The following is a 19,808-nucleotide window of genomic DNA, read 5'->3' on the forward strand; positions in this document are numbered from 1 at the left end:
TGAAGAAGAAATGAGATGAAACCCCCAAAATCAATGGTGTCCAAACTCGATCTTCACCGCACACAACAAAGCCCTCGAGGAACTAACCAACTTTGATGAAAAACTTAGGTCCAAATCCCAAAGGATTTGAAGAAATCAAAGATCTTGTGAGGTTTTTGGTAGGAAATGTAGAGAGAAGGGAGAGGAAATGTTTTTAGAGAGAGATATATACAAAAGTGATTCAACTTCAGCCCAAAGACAGAAGAAAAGAGAAAAAAATTTCGGATCTCACCAACCCACCGCACCTCACTCCCACACCTGCCTTTTTAGCAGTGTACAAGCTGCTCTCCCCTGAAATCCGCACGTGCGGCTTGCTCTCCCCCTCAAGCGGACAAGCAACTTCGAATGCATTTTGCATTTTTGTTTTGGGGGCGCTGCCCCTCAACCCCACCAGGGCGCTGCCCTAGGACCCACCAAGGGGCGCTACCCCCTGGACCCCCACCAGGGCGCTGCCCCCTGGACCCCCGCGAGCTGACCGAGCAACTCAACCCCCGACATACTCAGCAAAGTGGCAAAACTGGGATCACTGCAATTACTACAGACGGAGGTCTTGCACAAAAGAGAAAGAACTTCTAGTGGTACAGGAAATAAATAAATAAATCAATCAAAATCTAGTGAAGGCAGTGCACAGTAGAGTACACAATTAAGGGTTTGGTTTTGTGTGTTTGTCTTGTCAAAGGGCTATGAGCTTGTGTGAAAAAAATCATAAAATCAACGGTTTAGAATATTTCTGTTATATCGATGTATATATAAAAGATAAATTCACGGTGAAAGTGGATATCAAGGTTTTCAGGGGATGCAGTTTCATCGGTTTGGTCATAATTTTCAAATTCTGAACAGGTTTAAAGGGATTGGACAAATTCAAGGGTGATCAAAGGGGATTGCGTGTGATCTAGATGATCCAGGAGTAATCTGATTCAATAAACAAGGAGTCCAGCAGTCCAGCCATTGCGAGACCAATCAAATAGTGTTTTTTCTGATTGGACATCATGATTGGCAACTTGTACAAGTTCGTGGAGTATGTTGTGACAAGAGGGAAGCTGCTGTCAAACATCAAACAAATAGTACGAGCCATGGGTGAACAGTGTGAGTAACAGTTGTAAAGATATTTGGTGGCCACCAAAAGGAAGACAACAGGTTGTTAGATGTTCATAGAAGGAAGCTTCGGGCATAGAATCTGAGACGGTTTCGCGACAAGATGGTGTACATCAAGGGAGGATGCTTTTTCTACGAAGGTTTTGGTTTGGGATAGTGGAGACACCTTAGGGAGGTGCAGCGGATCTCATCGGCTCGAGTATGAGGACAAGGGAAGCCATTATTTCTTGTTTTTGTGTTCCTCACAAGTATGACGATAAACTTCTCCTTTTCTCTTTCTTTTCTTTTCTTTTTTGATTTTTCCTTTTTCCTTTTTCCTTTTTCCTTTAATGAAATTTTATCCAATTCTGCTTATTTTGAGTTCTAACCTTTGAAATACCTTGGGATGAGTAGGTGAGCATTGCCGACATAGGCTATGATGAGGTATATGATGCCACTGGTGAAGTCCCATGCAGGGGGTTGTCTGAAGAATCATTGAAAAAATTACCATGCCATATTATCTTGGATGAAGTGGCAGCAGCACAAAGCATCTGCTGCACAATATGTTTGCAGGTCCTAATTTGCTTGCAACTGATTTAGTTTATTGTCTGTCATATATGGATTTACAAAATGTATATCATTTTATTTTGAAATTAACAATTTTGTGTAATTGCCTTTTGGCAGGATATTGAAGGTGGGGAGATTGCAAGGAGCTTGCCCCGATGCCAGCACACATTCCAATTGAGTTGTGTGGACAAGTGGCTCATCCGACATGGCTTATGCCCTGTATGCAGACAAGACGTGTAAATTGCGTGTAAGCTATAGTTGTACAGAAAGGGAAGAAAAAAAAAAAGGACCGTTGAGATTAAGACCATTTGCCCTTGTATATATAATTTATATGTATTTTGTTGTAGCATTTAGTGTTTCCAAAGCAAATTATCATAGTGGAGATCTATGCCTTGAAAGGCAATCATCAATAAGAACAAATTTATCCACCAACAGGGCATGACAGCTTCTGAGCACCCTCTGTGTGAGGCAATTGGGGAACTTTGTTGTATCATAATGTATTATAAAATAATCTTTTGAAATATATGTTTTCTTGCACAGTCCAATATGTAGCTTATGATTTGAATAATGGTAATGGATGCTTATATTTAGATTTGGCTTGTTTTAGTTGTTTTTCCATTATGTTTGGAGTCCTGGGTAGGAACTTGTGCATTTCAAGGTATGTTAAATGAAAAAAAAAAAAAATGGAGTTTTAACAGGTTGAGTAGTTCACAAGAGTGTGAACTGAAATTAATTAATTTTTGGATTGTGAAATATAATGCTTGTTCTATTCTACGTATTTATGGCGGTAAGTAGTATGCTCTCTTTGTTTTCTTCTTATGAGTGAGCTAATTCAAGCAATGACAAAATATTGCCACTTTTTAAGAATATTTTTACTTTGGGATTTTATTATCAAAAGTTAAAAATCAAAAAGAAGCAAAGAATGTAAAATAATTAATTGGGGAAATTAATGGTGCTTGACACAGGGTTCTAGCTAAGCACGTCTGTCAACGACTTACGAGGAAAAACATCCTAACCGCAATCACTACTAACGGATTAGACCTCTACGTGACTTGGGTGACGTCTCACTCAGCTTAACACTATTCTACTCATCATTAAGCACAAACCCAGGAATATTACTGTTCATATAATTATCATATTAATTCTAAATTATGCCATATATGGTCTCATGAGTTTACTGTAGAGGGGGTGGAGGCCTACCGACAACCGCCCACGCAACTATTTGTTCCTATATTTGTTGTTGAATTCTATCAATCTGTTGATTACAGAATTTTAACTGCTGGATGGCCCAAGGGTCAGATGGAAAGATAGTAAGAAATTGTAAATAATTATTTTTCCTTTCAATATAAAAATCTAAAACATTAGACAAAATAGCAAGTATAGCAACAGAGGTCATACATTAAAAGAACTACTTACAATCAGAACTTCAAACTTTTATTACATTGCATAAGGGGAGAGTACACACTAAGAGGGAGAGAGAGCACACTTAGAACTTATAAAACTGAAAATCTTAAAAATTACACTATGCCTTCAACAAGGGTGAGGCATCCCTTTATATAGAAAATAAATGATACAAGATAAGGATGAGGAGGACAGGTGGCGTGTCCTAGATGGTTGGAGTCGTTCATCCTTATCCTCTTCAGATTGCGCCTTATCTTCAACTGTCGGTAAGGGACAGCTATATAGACAGCTGTATGGCTTTAGTCTAGATTGGCCGACAAAGCATCTCCTTTTGCCGAAAGTAATTGTCCTGGATTTGTCGTTTTCTGTCGATGATGCTAGAAAGTTGATTAAAGTAAATGGAGTGGAGGACAAAGAATCATTCTTCTTTTCCTTTTCCTTTCCTGTCCTTTTCTATCTTGTCTGAAATGAGACTAGTCAATGAGTCCCAAAAATCTCCAAAATTGGGATCGGTGTCTGTAGGGTCTTGAGATTCACCTGGAAGAACTGCGAATTCATTTTCCTCTAATTCTGGATCAAAATGTTCTTCTGGACCTTGACTGCTAGTTCGGGAGTGCATACTAGCATCATCTCTGGAAATAGACTGCAGAAATTGTTCCTTCATAAAGTCCATACTTTTAACAATTAATTTCTGCTCTGATAATCCTGGATATTTTTGTCGCAATTCAGCTTGAATTTGGACAAATGGATTTTGAATCACTGGAGTAGTTGGGAGTAATTTAGGAGCAGCCTCCCAACAGGCCTAAGTATGGGCCTTAATCTTTTGTAAAATTTTCTGTTGCTGTTTAGGGGTATCAAGCCCCTTTGTCCACCATTTAGTAAAGAAAACTCTTTTTAAACTGTGAATTTTATTCTGGAAATCCCATTTCCATATCCATGGAATTCCAAAACGAATTACAAAATGGACTGTAGATTTAGATATGGAAATATCCTTGTATACTGGAAGATGACTGTAAGCAACCTGCCAATCATTAAATGCTTGGCGAATAGGTTCTGGAAAAGCATCAATTTGAATGCCAAACTTATCCCATCAAACGAGAAACCAGTTTGAGAAATCGTTTTTAAGAACTTCTGGAAGAACACGAAGGAACCAGGAATGGCTTCATAGGGGATTCTGGTAATAAAATGCTTGAGTAAAAGCATCAATATAATCCCAGTAGCTATAGCGAGGTTCCTTATTACGGATCTCAAGAGTTCTAGTAACATGGGGATGCATACCCCAAGCCTACATAGGCATGATTTTTCTGGATAGTAGCTTTGTTGTAATTAATGGGACTAACAGTACGGTTAGGATCATCCAAAGTGTGTTTGAACTCAACCGATGCTGTCTCCACAAGTATCTATTCAAAAATATATCTGTATTGATCAAAATGCGATGGAGAGTGCTGAGTAGTAAGATACCGCCTTTTGATCTCCCATGGATCATTCATCCATTGGGTATCTTCTATATTAATGTAGAGGACAGTTTCCTTAACAATGGAATTCTGTAAATAAGGTTCTGGAGGTGTAAGGAGGACATCTATAGCCGTTTGGCTAGAAAATTCCCCTTTTTTACTAGAATGGGCATAAAGCCCTGAAAATTCTGTATGATAGGGGTTAGAACCCCTTCCTCGGCCCCTTCTGCCTGGGTCGCGGCCTCTACTGGACATTGTTTGGACCCTGCAAATATTCACGGGTTAGAAAATCGGGAAAAGAATTATGTTCACCTTTGATATATTCAATATCAAAATCAAAGGCTGAAAGTAATCCTTGCCATGCTGCAAAAATTTGTTTTTGAGCAAGATTCTGGACATCTTTTTTAAAAAATTGTTTTGTTGCAGAACAATCAACTCTTATTAGAAAATGTTGATTTAACAAATCATCCTGGAATTTTGAAACACATTTAACAATGGCTAAACATTCCTGTTTAATTGTCGGATAATTTAAAGCTGCTTGTTTCCATGTTCCTGAAGTAAAACGTAAGAGTTCTTTTTTTTTACTGTTGGGATTAAATTGCTTGAGGATACCACCATAACCGAGGTTAGAGGCATCTGTTTCAACAATTTTCTTCCCTTCTGGATGTGGTAAAAAAGACAAGGAAGAGTTTTGACTCTAGCCTTAATTTTTTGAACAGCTTCTATATGTTCTGGACCCCAAGATTGAGGGTTTTTACGAAGTCTGGTATATAAAATAGCAGCATCTGTGGCTAAATTGGGGTAGTAATCATGAACATAATTTAAACTACCAAGAAATCTCTGTAATTGAGTTTTGTTTTTAATTTCATTAGGAAATTTTGAGGCAAACTCCATACTTCTGTCAATTGGAATGATAGTGCCATTATGAATATTATGGCTTAAAAATCTGACTGTAGTTTGAAAAAGTTTCATTTTTGGTGCAGAAATCACCAAACCATTTTTGATAATAACATGCTTAAAAATATTAAGATGTTTAATATGCTGGTCAATAGATGATGAAAAAATAAGAACACCATCAATATAACAAATAGCAAATTCTGTATAAGGATTAAAAATGTTATTCATAATATGCTGGAATTTAGATGGAGCATTTTTCAATCCAAATGGCATAGCATTCCATTCAAAATGTCCAAAAGGTACTGTAAAAGCAGTTTTATACCTGTCCTTCTCGGCAATTTGAACCTGCCAATATCCTGATTTCATATCAAATTTGGAAAAAATGATAGCATCCTGTAAGCGATCTAAAAGATCTTTTTTATTTGGAACAGGATACCTAATCCACTGTAAGGCATCATTAAGAGGCTTGTAATTAATTACCAATCTGGGCGCACCTCTTTCTATTTCTGCATTTTGTTGACATAAAATGCTGTATAACTCCATGGGGAGTAACTAGTTCGAATAAACTTTTTCTGGAGGAGAGTATTTATTTCTGTTTTACACAATTCTAAATACTTTTTTTTTTCATCTGGCTTGGACGCGCTCTAGTTGGGATTTTGTGCTTATCAAATCCTGGTTCATAAGGAAGGGAAACAATGTGTTTCTTCCTTTCCCAAAAAGCATTAGGAACGTCACTACATACTTCTGTTTGAAACTCCTTTTCAAGGGATTTAATTTTATTAGGGATAGTCCATCTATTAAGGGCTTCCTTAACATCCTGGTAGGCTACTAATTCTCTTGCTTCTGATGTAGAAGCTACTGTATTGGCTATTGTATTAGATACTGTAGTGGATACTGTATTGGCTACTTCTTCTTCTGTAGGTGCAGTACTCATCTGGTTGTATTGGAACTTGTGCATTTCAAGGTATGTTAAATGAAAAAAAAAAAAAAATGGAGTTTTAGTGAACTGAAATTAATTAATTTTTGGATTGTGAAATATAATGCTTGTTCTATTCTACGTATTTATGGCGGTAAGTAGTATGCTCTCCTTGTTTTCTTCTTATGAGTGAGCTAATTCAAGCAATGACAGAATATTGCCACTTATTAAGAATATTTTTACTTTGGGATTTGATTATCAAAAGTTAAAAATCAAAAAGAAGCAAAGAATGTAAAATAATTAATTGGGGAAATTAAAAAAAGAGAACTTCAGGATTTGATATTTGTAACAAAATAAATCTTGAGTTTTTAATTTTATTAATTTAAATTATAATATTTTGATTTGTTTTTAATTTAAACTATTCACCTATTTTCATTAAGTAAAATTGTTGGAAATATGATATTTTAGATGTTTGGGGATAGGTTTTTTTAACCTAAAAATTAAAAAATCACTACAAGTTATCACATAATTTTTTGTTACTTTTAATTAAACTAGTCAATTCTCAAACCTAGCCGACATGTTCGGGGGAGTGAAATCAAAGTGAAAGGAAGTGAAAAATAAAGTGAAAGGAAGTGAAAAATGTATGACCATGTCCAAATAATACCAAATCTTATAATAAAATAAATAAATAAAGAAAAGAATAAAGTCCAAATAATAATAATAATAATAATAATAATAAACACTAAACAAGGTCGGATATCGTCTATGCTGATTTTTAACATGTCAACAAGAGGCTCAAGGGAAGTTATACCATTGTTTTGACCAGAATTTTTTTTTTTCTTTTTTCTTCTCCAATCACCAACTCCCACGTGTGTGGGGGGTGATTGGGGGGGGAGAGTGGGGGTCTCAATCACGTTTGCGGATAATAATATTGTTACAGGGCTTAGTGCTGAAGATAAGTCAAAACATTGTATTCCCATACAAGCTATGTTACACAAATCAAGCATCACAACAGCACCCATAATTCAATGTTTCTTATTAATTTCATCTATGACAGCAGACAAACCGCGTATCTGACAACAACAGGAAGCCAACAATTTGCCTCTATGTCTGGTTGCACCTCTTTATCTGTGAATACAAAGATAATCATGCTGAGATATTAAAAGAATTAAAAATTAAAAGCAGCTCAAATGTGCTTCATTTCGTCAGATTGCAGAAAATTATCAACTGCAAAAGTAAAGAATTAAATTTAAATCAACCTTGGATGCTGGGTAGTTTTGTAGTGTTTGTTCTGTATTTTGAGTTGCTCTGTTCTTATCTAGTTGTTAGTCTAGGTTCGTGTGGTATGGTGCATGTACCCCTAAGATTGTAAGTTGCTATGTTGTTTATTAATGCAATATAATCCTTTTCCAAAAAAAAAAAAAAATAATATTCCCCAACTTTGCTATACTTAATTTTTGATCCTTATTTAAGTCATTTTACTCATAAATGAACAACACAAATATTCACAAATTCAAAAAATTAAATAAAAACTGAAAAGAAAAGAGAGGAATCATAATAAACTGCACCAAATCTTTGATCCTTAATCAAGTCTTCAGTTTATTTCTTTCTTCTTCTTCTTCTTATTATTATTATTATTATTATTTTTTGGGGGGGGGGGGGTAAATTACATATATCTTTTTTGAGATTTGAGAAAAATATAGTTAGGACTATAAATTTGGCATAATTACATTAACTTCTCTTGTAGAAAAGTTAAAATGATCAAAACTAATGTAAATAATGGTAGATTATGAAATAAACTAAGGTATTTTACATTTAAGTAGAAAAGAAATAACATCATCTTTTCATCTATACATCTATACGACTCACAAATTACTGAGAAATTAGAATTTAAGTCGTATGTAGATTAAAAAATAGAGAGAGATTGGTGTAATTATGTCACAAGTTTGGAGTTACTGTATTTTTTTAAAACCTTAAGAGAAATTAGTGTAATTTACATTCTTTTCTTTTCTTTTCTTTTTTGTTTTTTTGTTCTTCCTCCCTTCACTTTGTTGACTAAAAAACCGTTAGCTCATTTGACAAACTTATTTTCCTAAAGAAATTCCCTTCAATCATTGTAAAAAGTCATTAGAAATGTCAAAAAGTTAGAAATAAATCAAACAAACCCTTCTTTTTTTGGATTGGGTTTCTCTCCTATCCAAGAGGGTGTTATTTGTGTCTCATGGGGCACCACTGGTCCCATTTTGATTATAAATACACCCTCTGAAGTTTGTTTAAAATACAAATCACTCCCTGTAGTTTTGGAAATTGCATTCCAGCCCTTGAAATTTCTAATTTCATAACAAATCGCCCATTTTATTAATAAATCATCAAATCAATTAACAGTTTTTAATGATATTATAAATATGTTTCAATTAATAATTTAGATAATTTTATTACTGTATTTGTGGGGACATATTTTCTGAATACCAACACGTGGCATGGTGACGCCGACGTATCGGCCGAGGTGCCACGTGCCCTGGTAGTTAAGCCGAGATGATCTCGGAGAAGCCGAGGTCATCTCCGAAGATGTCGGAATCCAAAGATAAGGGACAAGAGTCCTGAAGCAAAGAGGGGACTTAATTAGGATAAGGATAAAAGCTCTTAGGGAGTTTATCTCTATCTCCTAAAGAGTCCAGAGTAAGCACTAAGATTGGGGTTCATAGAAGTCATACTTCTAGTTGGATTTGGATTGAGTATATTATAAAAGAGAGGCACCCCCGTGGGTCTAAGGTATGCAATTCATACTTTGAGTATTCAGTTTAGTACTTGATTATCCTTGAGAAACATACTGACTTTATCGTCGGAGTGCCCCCGGGTGGAAGAACCACCGCCGGAGCTTTTTCTTTCTGTTACAGGTTGCTAAAGCCATCTATTCTGCCGGTGCTTTGCTGCTGATCACTAAACGGGCAGTGTGGTCAGATTTTTACCCACACAATTTGGCGCCGTCTGTGGGAACGAAGGAAGAATAGATGGCCAGTAACGGACAGCAGGGAAATATTGGGGATGATGCTCCTTCTGGGAGCAGCAGACCAATTAACCTTGACGCTGAAGGAGACAATCACAATACAGAAGCCCGTGACCAGGGTCACAGGGAGAACGACGACATCCAGGAAGGCGACACAGCAAAGAGGTCAAACCAAGGAAAATACTACAATGAAGACAACCTCCAGGTATGGAGGGACAGGTGCCTACGCAGAGACGAGGAAGTAAAAGAATTAGCAAACAAGTTGGCGGACCTCCAGTCAGTCGTCAACTTCATGATGCAGAATAATGTTATGCAACCACCATACCCGCTGCAAGATACGCCGATACCAGCAACCAACACCCAGAAGGGTGGAGGAAAAACAATTCCCGAGGTCCCTCAACATACCAGGAGCGGAAGGCATTCTCACCGGTCTTCCAGGGAAGTCGGACGAGAAAGGCCGAGGCAAGAAGAGTCCCGAAGGACGCAACACATGAAGAATCAAGACCCCAAAGAACATCGACATGTTCAGGGGCAAGTACTCCACTTTGACACAACCCATGAAGAAAGACCCAAACGGACCCACCTCGAGGCCGAAAGCAGTATACCAAAAAGACTAAAATCTAAAGACAGCCGAGCTCCAGGGAGGAGCAAAGAAGACTTAAGGGACTACCTCAAGAGGAGGCAGTAGAATGCAGAAGCCGAGGTAAACTCTCCAGTAAAACCGAAGACAGCCTTCTCGGTGGAGCTGGACAAATTCGAACCGCCCAAGAGGTTCAGTATGCCGAGGTTTCAAATCTATGATGGTAAGTCAGATCCAAACTTTCATGTTGGGCTATACCTAAATTCAATGGCACTATATAGCGGGAACGAACCGTTGCTCTGCAAGGTATTCCCCTCATCCTTTGGGGAAATTGCATCTGATTGGTTCCATAAGTTACCGAAAGGAAGCATAAAGACATGGGAAGGCTTGGCCGAGATGTTTGTGGCCAGGTTCGTGACCAACAAGCTGCAACCCCTGAGGGTTGATGCTTTGATGGCTCTAAGAATCACCAAGGAAGAAGGCCTTAGGGCCTATGCAAAGAGGTACTACGAGGTGTTCAACCGAATACCTGAATGCAACCAGGAAGTAGCAGTCGTGTCTTTCAAGAACGGCCTGAAAGAGGACTGCCCACTACGGAAGTCTCTGGCAAAAACATTGCCAAAAAGCATGGAAGAACTCATGGCAAGAATTGAGAAATACGCCAGGGCCGAGGAAGATACATCGGGAAACAAAGAGGTAAAACAAGAAAAGGGAAACGGCTCACCAAAGCGAGCCCGAGTCAACAGTGGGCCGACCAAACAAGAAATAGAACTAAGAAATAAACAGGCGGTAACAACGGTATTCCGGATCCCAATCCATAAAATTTTAGATCGGATTCGAAATCAACCATATTTCAGGGCTCCGGCAAGAGCACCGGGGGAATTCATGGGAAGGAATGTTGGTAGACGATGTGCCTACCACAATGAAGAAGGGCATCCAACTCAAGGTTGCAGAGCCTTAAAAGCACACTTGGAGGACCTAGTCAGACAAGGCCTTCTGAGGGACCTGGTCGATGAGGCCAGAACAAGGGAAAAGCAGGCAAGGTTGCCTCAGGCACCAGCAGCACCCCCTCCCCCAGCACAGCTACCACAAGCAGGAGAACCAAGGGTGGTTAATGTGATCCACTCAAGGGTCAACGAAAACGAAGTCAGAGGAGAAACCCAGACGGTAAGACATTTACAGCATATCTACCAAGTTGGGGAAAAGAGACATCGGCCAGATGAATGCCAAGGGCCAATGATAGCCTTTACTGAAGCCGACCTAGAACTGGTCCAACATCCGCATAATGATGCCTTGGTAGTATCCCTCCAGGTTGGGGAGTGCCAGGTAAAACGCATCCTAATAGACCAAGGCAGCTCCTGTGACATCATGTACATCAGATGTTACAAAGAGCTAGGCCTTCACCCCGATGACCTAGAACAATCCAGCGGCCCGATGGTCGGCTTTAATGGAACGCCGACATGGCCACTGGGTGCAACAAGTATAGAAGTACAAGCCGGCACTAAGAAGATCAGGACAGAATTCCTGGTAATTGACACACCCTCACCCTACAACATCATCTTGGGAAGGCCGTGGTTACATGCAATGGGGGCAGTTCCCTCGACGTTGCATCAACTACTCCGGTTCCCAACAGAGAATGGGATTGAAGAAGTCAGAGGGGATCAACTACAAGCCAAAAATTGCTCCATGGCAGCAATAAAGTCCACCTGTAGTATACAGGAGCCAAAGAAAGCAGAAGTTGAAGATGGAGACATGGAAGTCCTGGAAGACGTCGGGAAAGAACCGACCGAAAAAAGCGAAGAAGCGTTAAAGAAAATCCTCGTCTAGGAGGGCGACGAAGAACGATTTTTTCTTCTCGGCTCTGGCTTAGCTAAAGAAGAAGAAAAGGAACTGGAAGATTTTTTAAGGGCAAACATAGAGGCGTTCGCCTGGACACCCTATGAAATGCCTGGCATTGACCCCGAGGTCACTTGCCACAGTCTGAATGTCGACAGATCGGCAAAACCAGTGATTCAACGAGCCAGAAGGCCGACGTTATTACACGTCGAAGCAGTGGAGGAAGAGGTAGACAGACTCCTTGAAGCCAGGGCCATCCGAGAAGTTCAGTACCCAACGTGGCTGTCCAACACAGTAGTAGTAAAAAAGAAGAATGGCAAGTGGAGGGTTTGTGTGGATTTTACCAGCCTCAACAAAGCTTGCCCCAAGGACAGCTTCCCTCTGCCCAAAATCGACCAACTGGTAGACGCCACTTCGGGACACGAAAGGATGAGTTTTTTAGACGCATACAGAGGGTACCACCAGATTGCTATGTACCCCCCAGATGAGGAGAAGACCGCGTTCATCACGCCGAAAGGCCTGTACTGTTACAAGGTAATGCCTTTTGGGCTGAAAAACGCAGGAGCAACCTATCAGAGGTTAGTAACAAAAATGTTTAAACATCTGATTGGCAAAACAGTAGAAGTTTACATCGATGACATGGTCGTAAAGACCAAGGAATCAAAAGGTCATCTTGCCGACCTAAAAGAGGTCTTTGACATACTCAAAAGATATCGGCTCCGACTCAACGCCGCAAAGTGTGCCTTCGGAGTTGGGTCAGGTAAATTTCTAGGCTATCTGGTAACAAGAAAGGGCATTGAGGCCAGCCCAGACCAAATCAAGGCCATCCTGGAATTACAGAGTCCAACATCGGCAAAGCAAGTCCAAATGCTCACTGGAAGGGCCGCAGCCCTAAACCGATTCATCAGCAGAAGCTCAGACAAGTGCAGACCCTTCTTTAACCTGGTGAAAAAAGCCACAGACTTCCTATGGACAAAAGAATGTGAAGCTGCCTTAGCCGACCTAAAAAAGTACCTGACCACAACCCCGGTCCTTTCTAACCCAGTCCCAGGGGAGGAATTATTTTTGTACTTAGCAGTCTCTGAACACGCAGTCAGTGCAGTGCTAATCCGAGAGGAAAAAGGGGAGCAAAAGGCTGTCTATTATGTAAGTAAGACTTTGGCAAATGCAGAAACAAGATACCTACCACTGGAAAAATTAATGCTAGCCCTGGTAATGGCTTCAAAGAAATTAAGCCATTACTTTCAGGCACACAAGATTGTGGTTCTAACAGAGCACCCACTGAAGTCCTTATTGCATCAAGGAGACTTAACAGGAAGGATAGCAAGATGGGCAGTGACACTGGGCCAGTTTGACCTGGAATTTAGACCAAGAACAGCAATAAAGGGCCAAGTTTTGGCCGACTTCGTCGCAGAACTCACACCTGAAGCCATCACACCTCGGGCTCCGTCGAGCCAAGATGAGCACCACCCCAACAAGCAAAAAGAATCCCAGTCAAAGACAAAAAAACAAGAGGAAGAAAAACTCAGACCGTGCAGCATCTACATCGGTGATTCATTCAGACTATTCGTCGATGGAAGTTCAAACCGCCAGGGGGCAGGAGCAGGAGTACTGCTGATATCTCCAGATGGGGAAATATTAGAACAGTCCATCCGTTTGGGGTTCAAAGCCTCCAATAATGAAGCAGAATATGAAGCATTAATTGCAGGACTAAAGCTAGCAGCAGCAGCAGAGGCAGACGAGGTAATTGTTTTTTGTGATTCACAATTAATTGTTAACCAGTCAACAGGAGAATTTACAGCCAGAGACGAAAGAATGTCGGCATATGCAAAGGAAGTCATCCGACTGGCAGCCCTATTCCAGAACTGCAGATTACTCCAAGTTAGCCGAGATGACAACACCCACGCCGACGCGTTAGCCAACCTGGCCAGCTCAATTCAAACTGGAAAAACAAGGACAATTATGATCGACTACATGTCGGCCCCGAGTATAGACAAACAGAGCACCGAACAAGAAACAATGTGCGTGGGCCTTGGACCAAGCTGGATGGATGCAATCATTGCATTCCTAAAAGAGGGGAAGCTGCCAGAAGACCATAAAGAAGCACATAAAATTAGGCTGAAATCGGCCAGATTCAGTCTAACAGCGGAAGGCCATCTCTACAGGAGGTCCTTCACTGGACCACTTTTAAGGTGCGTACACCCTTTGCAGGTTGAAGATTTTCTTTATGAGATTCATGAAGGAATTTGTGGAAGCCATGCTGGGGGCAGATTATTAGCCCATAGGGCCATTACCCAAGGGTATTGGTGGCCCTACATGCAAAAGGATGCCGAAGCCTATGTAAAGAAGTGTGAGCAATGTCAAAGGTTTGCACCTTTGATACATCAGCCAGCTGCCGACCTAAACCCAGTATCCAGCCCTTGGCCGTTTGCCCAATGGGGCATGGATCTGGTTGGACAACTTCCCCAAGCAACTGGGCAAAGAAAATATTTACTGGTAGCAACAGACTACTTCACAAAATGGATAGAGGCAGAACCTCTTGCCAAAATCCGAGATGTGGATGTCAAGAATTTTATTTGGAGAAACATAATTACCAGATTTGGGATTCCAAGAGCAATAGTTTCCGACAACGGAACACAGTTCGACAGCAAACTTATCAAAAACTTTTGTGCAAAATTCAAGATCAAGAACTATTTCTCAACTCCAAGTTTTCCTCAAAGCAATGGGCAAGCAGAGGCGTCCAACAAAGTAATCTTGGATGGAATAAAGAAGAGGCTCCAGGCAGCAAAAGGGAAGTGGGTAGACGAACTGCCCAACGTACTTTGGGCATATCGGACTACGCCGAGAAGATCAACAGGAGAATCCCCCTTTGCCATGGCCTATGGCACAGAAGCAGTCATCCCATTGGAGATCGGCATCCCAGGGATCAGAACCTAGGGAGTAGAGAATGGCACCAATGACATACTCTTAGCTCGAGACCTGGATTTACTGGAAGAACGAAGAGAGAAGGCTGCAATTCAGCTTGCAGTATACCAGCAACAACTTGCCAGAGCTTACAACAAGAAAGTCAATCCAAGAGATTTTCAAGTTGGCGACCTAGTCCTAAGAAAAGTCGTCGGGAACAAGAAGGATCCCAGGGAGGGCAAGCTTGGCCCAAACTGGGAAGGACCCTACAGAATTACTTCAGTATTAGGCAATGGAGCATATCGGCTTGAGGACAATGAGGGCAAAGCATTGCCCAGACCTTGGAATACTTGTAATTTGAAATTCTTCTATCATTAGATAAACATCATTGTTTGGCCGATATCATCAATAAAGTCTTTTCAGAATTCTTTCAACATATATGATTGATAAAGTTATGCATGGATGTTTATTGAAGACATATCAAACTCAGGCAAAGCTAGGCCGATGTTTTTCCTTAATTCACTTGTTGAAATTTGTAGCAATTTACAAGTTGAAGTTAAGCCGATGTTATTCCTTATCTTCGCTTGTTGAAATTTGTAGCAATTTACAAGTTGAAGTTAAGCCGATGTTATTCCTTAATTCACTTGTTGAAATTTGTAGCAATTTACAAGTTGGAATTAAGCTGATTCCTTATCTTCACTTGTTGAAATTTGTAGCAATTTACAAGTTGAAGTTAAGCCGATGTTATTCCTTATCTTCGCTTGTTGAAATTTGTAGCAATTTACAAGTTGAAGTTAAGCCGATGTTATTCCTTAATTCACTTGTTGAAATTTGTAGCAATTTACAAGTTGGAATTAAGCTGATTCCTTATCTTCACTTGTTGAAATTTGTAGCAATTTACAAGTTGAAGTTAAGCCGATGTTATTCCTTATCTTCGCTTGTTGAAATTTGTAGCAATTTACAAGTTGAAGTTAAGCCGATGTTATTCCTTAATTCACTTGTTGAAATTTGTAGCAATTTACAAGTTGGAATTAAGCTGATTCCTTATCTTCACTTGTTGAAATTTGTAGCAATTTACAAGTTGAAGTTAAGCCGATGTTATTCCTTATCTTCGCTTGTTGAAATTTGTAGCAATTTACAAGTTGAAGTTAAGCCGATGTTATTCCTTAATTCACTTGTTGAAATTTGTAGCAATTTACAAGTTGGAATTAAGCTGATTCCTTATCTTCACTTGTTGAAATTTGTAGCAATTTACAAGTTGAAGTTAAGCCGATGTTATTCCTTATCTTCGCTTGTTGAAATTTGTAGCAATTTACAAGTTGAAGTTAAGCCGATGTTATTCCTTAATTCACTTGTTGAAATTTGTAGCAATTTACAAGTTGGAATTAAGCTGATTCCTTATCTTCACTTGTTGAAATTTGTAGCAATTTACAAGTTGAAGTTAAGCCGATGTTATTCCTTAATTCACTTGTTGAAATTTGTAGCAATTTACAAGTTGGAATTAAGCTGATTCCTTATCTTCACTTGTTGAAATTTGTAGCAATTTACAAGTTGAAGTTAAGCCGATGTTATTCCTTATCTTCGCTTGTTGAAATTTGTAGCAATTTACAAGTTGAAGTTAAGCCGATGTTATTCCTTAATTCACTTGTTGAAATTTGTAGCAATTTACAAGTTGGAATTAAGCTGATTCCTTATCTTCACTTGTTGAAATTTGTAGCAATTTACAAGTTGAAGTTAAGCCGATGTTATTCCTTAATTCACTTGTTGAAATTTGTAGCAATTTACAAGTTGGAATTAAGCTGATTCCTTATCTCCACTTGTTGAAATTTGTAGCAATTTACAAGTCGAAGATAGGCCGATGTTATTGCTTAAGCCCTCATAGCAATATGTGGGTTGTTTAAACCCCAATGAAGATGCTTAACACTTGTTAAAATTTGTAGCAATTTACAAGTTTATGTTAAGCCGACATATGATCACCCGCAGAGGTATACAGAAAGACACAGGTTAAAATAAAGGCTAAGTATATTGTTCATTACTTGTTGAAATTTGTAACAATTTACAAGTAGATTACCATTTAGTACTTGTTAAGAATTAAGAAGAAGCTTGCAAAGTTTACATTCCGAAATATATGTTCTATACTTGTTGAAATTTATGAGAAGTTTGCAGGTTAGTATCTTGCCGAAGTAAAAGTTTTGTGGTTGTACCCGAGGTATGAAACCCCGAGAAGACTGCGCAAAGGAAGCAACACGAAGAAACATACAAAAAAATTTTCTAAGTACAAGACTGTGCAAAAGCAGTCAACAGAATATCACATCCAGAGGAAGAACTGTTGCAATTACACATTGAAGAAACCATGTCGGCCAAAAGAAAGAATTTTTACATTATCCAGAAAGTAAGAAAGTACAAAGCGCAAAAAACAGTAGAAAGAAGGAAAAAAGTACAAAAGACAATTTTTTCAAGATTCTTCAGTGTTAGCCACTACAGAGATTGGGACCTCGGACGACTCCGGTGGTACCTCGTCGGCTACCTTTTCCGCCTGTATCTCGGCGTCAATCTCCGCGATTGTATTCTCCACACTTCTTTCTGCCAATAGAAGATCAGACGATAGCTGCCCAGCGGCAATTTCCTGGATTACCCCCTCAACCTCATCACCCTCCTCATCCAAGGTTAAATCCATAACTTGCCCAGCAGGAGGAGGGGACCTGACCTCGGCACCATTCTTGGGTTTCCTCACTAAGGCTTCCTCATCATTTTTCTCTTCGTCCTCACCCTCAGCCTCTACCTCGGTCTCTGATTCGTCTTCAGTCTGACTTGGAGGAGGAAATGGTAAAGGAATAGCGTCGGCCTGGCGCAATGGCAAGTCAGCAGGAAGATCAAGCTTCTTTACCAGGGACATCCAACCAAGGGAAAATCCCCTGTTGCATGCCTGCCTGACTTGAAGCTTGTAGTCTTCTGCAACGTCGGCCATGCCTTGAGCATAGGGCTTTTCATCGGCCTCTTTGACTTCGGCCTCCTTGGTGGCCAGAGCTTGTTGAAGTTCTTTTTGCGCTTGGACCTTCTGAGCCTCGGCCTCCCTTTTCTCGGCTTCAGCTACTTTTTTAACGGCTTCAGTAGCCTCGGCCTTTTCTAGAGCTAAGGTTTGGTTCTTCGTTGCAGCCTCGGCCTGATCCTCCAGTTTTTTCATTTTTGCTTCAAGGGCCCTTATCTCTCTCTTCATTGAAGATGTTTCCCTCTTCATATCAACCAATCTTTGACGATTTTCAAAAGATTGCATTGAAAATGAATGGGCATGTTGGATAGCCTGAATAAAAACAGCAGTGTCAGAAAATTTTCTCAGAAAGAAACAGAAGGAAAAAACACAAATATAAACAGAAATACTTACTTGAGCAGAGTGTTGGAGCATAAGAGCATAATTTTCATACTCACTAAGCTTGCCATTTCGCTCCAAGTCATTCGGTAGAAGGAGGGCAGTGCTAAGAGCGACAGCAACATTAATGTCGTCAGCACTCTCACTAGCCATAATGGGCCCATCCTCCAGGGATAGATCAGGGGCCCAGGGGACGTCGGGCTTCTTCGAAGCCGAGGTCGTCGCAGACGATGACCTTGGCCTCTTTGTTTGTGTAGATCCTGAGGGTTGACCCTCAGCAGACCTCTTGGTGGAGACAGAGGCTGATTTCCTGCTTTCTGCCAGCTTTGAAATAGGCACAGTATCCTCAGCTTCGGCATCTGTAGCCTTGGCCTTAGGCTGAGCCTTTTTTACTCTCTTTGGTTTGGGTGGAAGCATTGATTGCGTTGGTACAGCTTCGGCATCAGTTGGAAGATCGGCGAGAAGGTCTTGGACGACAGGCCTTGGGCGAACCATTTCGGCAGTCTTTACAAGCCTTCGTCGGCGTTTACGTTCAGGAATTGGTATTAAGTAGGGGGCCGAAGTTGATGGAAGATCGGCTGGGTCAGATGTGGACTCTTGATCTGTTCGGGATGTAAAAGCAGTTAAGGTTGTGGCTGTGGGTGGAGAAAGACTCTTCTTCCTTTTTCTTGGAACGTCGGGTAAGGTAGATTTGTATGTAGGGATGAAGTTTAGTAATACTGGGGCTTTTCGTTTAAGGATTGGAAGACCAAGAAGTGTTTTCAGATCTGTTCCTGGGAAGAAGGATTGACGAAAGTTTTTCGGTGGCTGATGGAGATCTGCAAAGAAACAAACGTCAGAAACAAAAAATATTAAAATCCTAAATAAAAACAACTAAGTGTTGACTCAGGGCTCTTACTCTTGCCCTCTGTAATTGTTCGAGGAAGAGGGTAGAGGTGGACATCTTCATCTGGGCCAAATTCCCAATTTCCAGAAGCAATGAGAAAATCATCTCCAGCCCCCTTGTTGGAATCTGGGAGGTCGGCTATAATTTTGTACTGAGTGGATCTCGGCTTAAGGTAATAGACAAAACCCCTATCCTTCAGATCAAGAGGGCACATGGTATAACAATATTGAAGGTCGGCTAGGGTGATTCTAAGGTTTTCTTGCCTAGCTAAGGCTATAATACCGTTAATTACCCTATAAGAATTGATAGTAAGTTGCATGGGGTTTAGCTTATAGAAGTGGAGAACCTGACGAAAAAGGGGATCGAGTGGAAGCCGAAGTCCACATTCGGTAAAAGCAACTATTGGGAAAGGCATTGTATGATCTGTGGGCATGATGGTATCATTATCCCCAGCCAGCTTAAGTTGAACGTCGGCTGGGATAAAGAATTCTTCCCTAAAATGTTCAAGTTTTGTTGGAGTATTGACCCTATGCCTCCACATACCCATTATGTCGGCCTAGACTAAGAGGAATATGTTTCAAAAGATGAGCGTTTTTTCAAGTCTCCCTAAAGATTAAGGGTTCTACAGACAAATCCCGAGTCTATGAACTATGAAGATAAAGATCAAGGGCACAGATCTGGGGCAGATACAAAAAAAGAGAAAACAAAGACGAAGTTTCAGATTCAAGAACAGAGGTATAGTTCTCAGAAACAATAGAGATACAGGAAAAAATCAAGAACAGCGGCAAAGAGAATGATGAAAAAGCATAGAAGTCCAAGGCATAGCCACAAAATCAAGATACAGATAAAATCAAGACCTCGAACAAGATCAGTAATGGCA

At 40.2% G+C, this 19,808-nt stretch overlaps 2 protein-coding genes and 1 long non-coding RNA gene across 3 annotated transcripts in view; 1 reads left to right on the top strand and 2 right to left on the bottom strand.

The window, feature by feature from the left end:
- The first annotated feature begins 885 nt into the window (after positions 1-885).
- Positions 886-2,270, top strand: LOC145813481 (uncharacterized). Its single transcript, XR_014356581.1, has 3 exons — positions 886-1,382; positions 1,604-1,686; positions 1,798-2,270. It is a non-coding gene; the product is annotated as an uncharacterized LOC145813481 (long non-coding RNA).
- Positions 2,271-7,301: 5,031 nt separating this feature from the next.
- LOC114269919 (ribulose-phosphate 3-epimerase, chloroplastic) overlaps positions 7,302-19,808 on the bottom strand; it is a 30,632-nt gene continuing 18,125 nt past the window's right edge. Inside the window, exon 10 of the mRNA XM_082910346.1 lies at positions 7,302-7,476. The gene's annotated coding sequence lies outside the window, so the exon portion shown is untranslated. The remainder of the gene's footprint in view (positions 7,477-19,808) is intronic.
- LOC114280371 (uncharacterized) lies at positions 17,131-19,600 on the bottom strand. The gene is made up of 2 exons (XM_082908501.1): positions 18,058-19,600; positions 17,131-17,976 (listed from the first exon to the last, which is right to left on the bottom strand). Exons 1-2 carry the CDS (start codon positions 18,535-18,537, stop codon positions 17,131-17,133), a joined length of 1,326 nt encoding a protein of 441 aa, XP_082764627.1. The 5' UTR covers positions 18,538-19,600.

This window comes from Camellia sinensis, chromosome 15 (assembly GCF_055761805.1).
Source record: "Camellia sinensis isolate YWXY chromosome 15, ASM5576180v1, whole genome shotgun sequence".
In the NCBI taxonomy this organism is placed as follows: Eukaryota; Viridiplantae; Streptophyta; class Magnoliopsida; order Ericales; family Theaceae; genus Camellia; species Camellia sinensis.

Excerpts from the sequence above, each read along its gene's own strand:
- LOC114280371 (XM_082908501.1), bottom strand. The coding sequence starts at position 18,537 with ATGGTTCGCCCAAGGCCTGTCGTCCAAGACCTTCTCGCCGATCTTCCA. Across the intron at positions 17,977-18,057 it reads TGCTCCAACACTCTGCTCAA|GCTATCCAACATGCCCATTC; the intron begins GTAAGTATTTCT and ends GTTTTTATTCAG.